Genomic DNA, 7922 nt, shown 5'->3' on the forward strand with positions numbered 1-7922 from the left:
TGGTAATGCAGGGAGTCAGAAGTAGAGGAGGGGGATGAAAGCTATAATCACTGTCAAAGGGGTGTTTTCTGTAGACAAGTGAATGGAGCTATTGTACACAAACTCAGTGGTTGCCAAGCATGTGGCCCAATTATTTTGCCTGTATGAGCATGGCACGGAAGGATCTCCTTAGAGGACTTGATTCACACAGTTGATGTTTACTCTGACGGTAGCAAGCAAAAGCCTAGAGAGTTTGAACCTAAGATTCCTCACAAGTTCCTACCTTCCAAATCTAGGATATGATGCAATTAAGCTGGAAAGACCACAGAGTAAAACACCATCCTTAGAAAGAGTAAATTATAATTGGTGAAAGACCAATACAGGGGCCTATCTTGTTCAAAATATTGACAACAGTAGTGAGTGTCACGTGATGGCCTTGGGAGGCAAGAGGTCCATAATTTAAATCTGGGGATTACCCTCCCAGAGAAACTGCTCTCCCTAGTCTATCTTTGGCTCTACTATATGTAAAATGTTTGTAAAAGCTTCAAAAGTTCTATTGGCCACAAGGGCCTAGGGTCTTAAAGGAACAGAAGGCCTGCTTCAATGGCTAGGATAGACGTATGACAAGGTGTTTTGCTTTCTTAGGGGAAATACCATTCACTGTACAGCATAGGATGGAGATGCTTCAGTACTCTCCAAATTTCTCAGCTGCATAAGAAAACCATTCAGGTGGTTGGCTTGAACCCCAAGGATCAAGGCCATAAAACAGAGGGGCAACAACTGCCACTGGGCCTCCTGGAGAGCAGCACCCTCCTCCCTGAGCACCATTAGGTGAGATACAGAAGCTATGAGGTTGCTGCCAATCCTCCATGATATTCACATCTCTTGTACAAGCTCTGGCTAGGCACAGCTGAGGAAGAGTGACCCACAGGAGGCTGCTCCAAGAAACAGGATTTGCAGAGTCCAACAGAATGTTACAGATGAGGCTATTAGAGAGAAGATGAATTCAACTTAAAATAGACATAGGGCTTCCCTGGTGGCACGGTGGTTAAGAATCCACCTGCCATGATTTGTGACCACTAGAGGGGTGGGATAGGGAGGGTGGGAGGGAGACGCAAGAAGGAGGGGATATGGGGATATATGTATATGTATAGCTGATTCACTTTCTTATACAGCAGAAACTAACACACCATTGTAAAGCAATTATACTCCAATAAAGATGTTAAAAAAAAAAAAAAAGAATCCACCTGCCCATGCAGGGGACACGGGTTCAATCCCTGGCCCGGGAAGATCCCACATGCCGCGGAGCAACTAAGCCCGTGAGCCACAACTACTGAGGCCCGTGCGCCTAGAGCCGGTGAGCCACAACAAGAGAAGCCACCGCAATAAGAAGCCCGTGCACCACAATGAAGAGTAGCCCCCACTCACCGCAGCTAGAGAAAGCCCAAGCACAGCAATGAAGACACGACACAGCCAAAAATAAAAACAAATAAATAAATAAATTTATTTTTAAAAATAATAAAATAAAATAGACATAATTAGAAACAGATTGGGAAGCATGGTTCACTTCCTGTCCAGACAACAGGTTAGAAAATGAGGCTGTGAGGAGGTTGCTTTATGTAGTACTGACTTGGAGCAAAGGAGTGCAGGAGGGTTCTGTGGCTGTGGTGAACCGTATGCTCAATACCCTAATTCTGCCAGACCTCTAACGCTCCATGAAGCACTGTACTACACAGTATTCATTTGCTGTAAGCCTTCTAAACCTGCAGAGATGGGGGAAGTGAAGGCACCTGAAAGGCTTGAAATCCTAACAGACAAAGGAAAAAAATCATAGGAGCTGTGGGCTGAAGCTCCACTAATTCAACAAAGGATAACTGCAAAAAGTTAGCAGGTTTCATAAAATACCACATTTACATACTGTACTTCTCACCAGAGAGAGGGGCTACCCAGCAAAATGGTTTGAAATGGGATGGGATGAAACTACAAAAAGGGTTATACAATTGTTAGAAAATGTTTATTGTTTTCAGGCAGAAGAAATGTTAAAGTGTTGTAGTTAACACAGCAATCATGTAGCACAAACGAATCAGAAAAAGTATTTACTGAACTATGTAAGGCACTGAACTAGGTGTTGTAATTCTTAGGGTTTAAGATTTATAGCTTCCTCTTACTCTCTCCTTTATAAATTCTAAAGTATAATTTATCAGAAAATAAAGTTCTTAAAATAATCCAAAATATTTTAATATAGTAACTATTATATCATTGGTAAATTGCCTCTAAAGCTAATGCCTTGCTACTTATTTTGGATTACACATTTTAAGAATTATACATAAACCACTACAAACATACGAAAAATGACTGTTTTTTGCCTTCAGGTCGTCTGATTTTATTTTGGCAAACATTTCTTTTTTAAAATATGATATTAATATCACAGACATGATACACAAGTCTCTGGACAACGTATAAACAGAGGACTCAAAATCACATGCTCTGTACACTATGTTGAATTGCCTCATCTAGCATATTCATTCCAAGCATTTAACAGAATGCAAATTCATACAAATACCCTTGAGTAAAATCTGCTGTAGTGATTGCATCTAGGTTTCTCTTGGATGCCAATGACACTAGTTAAACAGGACTTCTTCAAGAAGAAAAAGAATGAAAGCATAAATACACATCTAGAATTTACCTTCTGTACTGAAAAGACTGATTTGCATTAGTTTTATACAATAAATGTTTTAATATACAAATTAAGAAACAGAATACAAGTGCTTTTAGGATCCTAGAAGGCTAATTTTGGAACTTAGTTTTAAGAATTAGATTCTAACTGACTTGCTATTGTAACAGAGATCCTGAGACAGCATAATTACTTTTTAAAATAAAGTTTTTAAAAACCAATATTCATGAAAATACAACAGCCTTGTGTTGTTCTCTATGAATAAAATTATCCTAATTCTCTAAGTACATCCTTTTTGCATTAATGAAACGAAGGATTCCACTTACCAAGAAGCAGAAGTTCTTAGAAAAGACAAATCACGGTCCAAGCAATAAATTCCTCTCTAAAGCCAAAGACTTGGTAGAATAGAAGAAAAGCAAACCTGAACTCTTGATTTTAAAGAAGAGTTCTAATAAAGATTTCAGTTATGCCAGTCTTGAATTTCACAATTTTACTGAAATTAATCAGAAATCATTTTACGGGGACTTACAGCTTAAGTTAAATTATTTTTCTAAAAAAGTAAAACATTTCTCAATTCTATTTCTTTTTTTTTTTTTTTTTTTTTTTTTTTTTTTTTTTTTTTGCGGTATGCGGGCCTCTCACTGCCGCGGCCTCCCCCGTTGCGGAGCACAGGCTCCGGACGCGCAGGCTCCGGACGCGCAGGCTCAGCGGCCATGGCTCACGGGCCCAGCCGCTCCGCGGCATATGGGATCCTCCCAGACCGGGGCACGAACCCGCATCCCCTGCATCGGCAGGCGGACTCTCAACCACTTGCGCCACCAGGGAGGCCCTCAATTCTATTTCTGAACTGAATAGAATAAGGCACAATGTAAGTACAGTATATTAGTCTATTTAAATGTTCCTTATTATTTGTAGTGATATCTCCAAATAACTTTCTCTTTACTGCGAAATAAGTATTAAATTTCCATTTTATAGATGAGGAAATTAAGGTACAGACAGGTGAAGTAACTTAAGGAGTCAGAATGGATAGAGGGAATAAAGATGGGATTTAAAGACAAAGGGGCTGGGGTTTAAATACAGTATAGCCACCTACTAGCTTTGAGCAAGTTCCTTCATCTGGGACTATTCGTCATCTGTAAAATGAGGATAATACCACCTACCTCTCAACGGCTGATGTAAGGTATAAGCAAAGCACCTAGCACAAAGCCTAGTACATAGTTAGCCATTCAACAAATATAAGCTCTCCCACCAATCTACAATACCATTTTCTTTAGCTGGTACAATGGGTATAAAATCAATCCATAACACTGATGTGAGGTAAATGAGATAATAATACAGGCGAAGTGCCTGGCAGGTGCAAGGATCAATACATTTGTTCTCTCCCTCAATATTCTCTCCCTTACTCCATGTCCCACAGTTACTAAATGGCTGAGCCACAATCAAATCCACATCTTGGTTCCACTTAGAACTGCCTCTGCACACACATTTCATTTATGGTTGTACCTTATTTAACTGCAAAAACTAATCTAACCTAGCTGCTTAATCAGTTGTTATTTTAATGTGTTCCCAGTAAAATCAAATTCATTTCTAGGGTAGCTTTACTTTTCAGCAATAACCCCAAAAAATTGATTAATATTCTGACTTGGCAATATATATTTTTCAATACATATTTCTACTGGCATTTCTGGAATATATTCTTAATATTTTATAAGCTGTTATAACCTGAAAGATAGTTAAAAATCTATTCTTTAGATATTACATGCCTAAGCACCTAAATGACTCCATTCGGAGAGTTCAAAGATAGTAGCTAACCTTTTCATTTTTCCTATTTTCTCCCAAATAAAATAACAAAGTAAGATAGTAAATGTGGTAAGTAAATAAATATGTGCTTAAATGAAACAGATGTGTGAAAAATATGGACCAGATCTGCATTTATGAGGCAATGACCTTCAAAACTGGCAGGGAGCTGTTAACAATGTTCTTCACAGGGGAGCAATTATACTACAACCCTCCTATGTATACTTTCATTTCTCATGGTCTACAACTACATTCGCATAACAGAAAGAATAAAAGAATAGTCTGGTAACTGTGGCAACCTTCATTGAGAAGATATAAGGCATTTTCATTACCTTAATAATCACATCCTAAATGCCAGATCAGTATAACTACTGCAATATGAAAGACCAACACTTTGACAGAATTTCCTACAACTGAAATTTACCAAATGTAGCTATTATGACTCTAACCCAGTGATACACTTCTGATTCTGTAATACCCTAAGTGGTCTCTGAAGATCTCAAGAAGCACTGAAATTTTTCTAAAATAAATACCTTATTTAAAGAAAAATATGCCATACAATACTTTTAGGAAAAGGAGGTCAAATTATCACCAATTTTTTTTAATATACAGTACTGCAATTCCTAAATGTTGTAAATACAGCTTTAACCCAGTAAGTAGCTCACATACTGATTTAAAAGACCCTGTGCCCAGTGTCTGACAAATAAGCGCATACGTGCTCGCTCTCTCTCTCCCCCCCCACCCCCCAACACACACACACACACACACACACACACACACAATAGAAATATACAAGTGGGAAAAGTTGCTAAGAAAAGCTCAATCTCTAATTCTCAAAAAAAGGTGTATGCACAAAATATTAACTTCACATAAAATATTGTCTTATTTTCCACATTTCCTCACATGGGTAAAAAACAAAAGCAATTCACAATAGTAGTGCCAAAGAATGACAATATTACATATACTTTAGAATTCCTGTGTTTTTTAAATTTCATGCAAGAATCACAATGCACAATCATTAACATATCTAGATAGTGAACACTTACTACAGTATGGTCATATTACACCAAGCTTAATTTTTTTAAGTGGCCTAAATTTTTATAACATATTAAATTGTAATAATGTAAAATAAGACCAGCAGGAAAATAAATACAACCATAGTAGCATATAGCAAGCATAAATACAATAAGTCCTGCTCAACTTAAAAATATTTTTCGCAACAGTAATAAAAACCACCCACAACTATAATACCAATAAGCCAACTGGGTTTTCCACTATCCGAGAAAAATAACTAGTTGCCTTGTTGTGATACCTTAAAACCACAAGGTTACCACTAAATGGAGAGGTGATATGAATTGTGTTTCATTTGTACTTTATATCTTGGCAGAAGTTAAGGATCCGTCCCAGAAATTTTATTTCACCATATACCCCAAAAGTATCTTTAGGACTCATGAAGTCTAAATCTCACACTGCCCTTGATATGCTATTGTGTAAATGCTTTAAATTTTAAAACAAAAGAATAAAGACTTTAAAAGCTCTGCACAATGTATTCAAATGGTAAGGATGCCCACTCAATCCATGTTTCCTCCGAGCCCCCCACCAAAAAACAAAAAAAACCTGTACATGACACATAAAGATACAATAGAAACAAAAAGTAGCATGACACTCATTCAGTAAGGACATAATACACAACATCTCTATATCATATTCAACTACAAAAACCCTTTCACTTGATGGCTAGCATCTTTATGACTGCTTAATCTGTATTTAAGTGGCCTGAAAAAGAGATTTTGTTCTCTTTCTCTACCCTCATAGATCTTTGGCAGCAGTCAGCACTCATGCCCAGAGCTTGTTTTGGAGGTGGGAGAATAAGGAAAGTGGAGAGAAGGCTGACCTGAGCACGGAGTCAGCAGAGAGCATTTGCTCTCATATACTATCCAGCGTCTTTCTCACCCACCGCTATTTTCCGCTATTGAGCATTGTCAGCGAAAAAAATTAATGGGGGAGGGGGGCGGGGAAAGAGACAAAGAGAGTAGGACCCCGGCCGTCAGTTTTTGTCTGCCACATCTGAGGTGAGAAGCCCTCTCGGGTTTCTTGCTGCAAAGGCAAGGGATCAGGTGAGACGCTCTGGGTCCAGCTCAATTTGCTTCTCCAGAAAGAGCAGTTTTAGGCAGTGAGCGCAGGATCCTCCTGGCTGGCGAACTAAACACCGGAGCATTGTTAATGTTTTCTATCTCTTACTTTATAAAGGAGGGAGAGGGCTGTGACCGCATTCCTGGGAAAGACTACTACTCCTGACGTGCCACATAGCGAGAGGTTGTAAAAATCCCTTCAAAAATACCAGGTTCTGAAGAAATGCTGTGCAGCCTTATCGTATTGTTGGCGTTTTTTTGTAAGTCACCGATTCGCACCAACGCCAACCCTCAAATCGCTGGGACTTGTTGCTAAATCTTTACCTCACGGCCCCCAGAATTGCCCAACTGAATAAGATTTGGGGAGCGAAAGGCCAGAGGGGGGCCTACGTCTTTAAAGCCCGGAGGGCTGGTATCCCCTTCAATAGGCCACTCTGCATGGGCTACGCGTTCAATTCTACCTTCTGAAAGCTCTGACTCACAAATGCTGGGCCGGTGGGGGGGTGCAAATTATGACATACACCATTATCCTTCCAGCCAAAGAGATGTAAGAAAAGCCGCCAGCCATCCTTGCCGGGCCGGAGAGTCAAAGCCTGCGCCCCCCGACGGGGCGGCCGGGGAAAGAGCCTCCCTCCCGACGCCCGAGGAAGATGCTCCCCACACCGGCGGGCTCGAGGAGCCAGGATGGAGCGTCCTCACCTCGGGAGAGGGCAGGGGACGAGGTGGGGGTCCAGGACGCGAGGACTCGCCTCTCAGCAGCGCCGAGCTCCGAGTGCCCAGCCCCGGACTGGGGCTCAGGCTGAGGCTCCCTGCACCGGGGCCGTCCGCCGCAGCCAGGGGTGGACAAAGCGCTGGGGTCTGGAGCGACGCGCGGGCGCGGGCCAAGTTGGCCAGACTCGGGGGACGAGGGGGTCCCGCGGGCGGGGCGGGGCGGCACTGACCTGGATGGTGCAGGTGTACTCGCTGTCGTCCAGCAGCCGCACGGTGCAGCTGTACTCGCGCTCCAGGCTCCTGCTGCTGCCGCTCATCAACCTGCTCAGCATCTTCCCGCCCGCCCGCCCCCGGGAGAGACGCGGCGGCGCTGCGGACCCCGGACCAGGCGCCCCTCAGCCGGGCAGCTCCGCACCGGCCCCAAGCACCTGCACCATCACCCCAGCGCGGACGCCGCCGCTGCCTCCTGCTGACCCAGCCCCTCCTCCTTCTCCTCCTCCTTCTCCGCCACCGCCTCCCCACAGCCCAGAACAAGCGCCCGGCTCTCTTTCCTCCGCGCCCCACTGCCCGTGTCCTGCTCGTGGGGCGGGGCCTGGCCGGAGGGGCCCAATGGAGTCAGCGCGGCGGAA

General features: G+C 42.5%; 1 protein-coding gene across 4 annotated transcripts in view; it reads right to left on the reverse strand.

Moving 5' to 3' along the window:
- FRMD5 (FERM domain containing 5) overlaps nucleotides 1-7625 on the reverse strand; it is a 361067-nt gene extending 353442 nt beyond the window's left edge. For all 4 annotated transcript variants that reach the window (XM_060098328.1, XM_060098327.1, XM_060098326.1 and 1 more), the window contains exon 1: nucleotides 7524-7625. In XM_060098328.1, the coding sequence (XP_059954311.1) occupies nucleotides 7524-7625 (102 nt within the window). The remainder of the gene's footprint in view (nucleotides 1-7523) is intronic.
- Between the last annotated feature and the right edge of the window lie 297 nt (nucleotides 7626-7922).

Source organism: Mesoplodon densirostris, chromosome 4, assembly GCF_025265405.1.
Source record: "Mesoplodon densirostris isolate mMesDen1 chromosome 4, mMesDen1 primary haplotype, whole genome shotgun sequence".
Taxonomy (NCBI): Eukaryota; Metazoa; Chordata; class Mammalia; order Artiodactyla; family Ziphiidae; genus Mesoplodon; species Mesoplodon densirostris.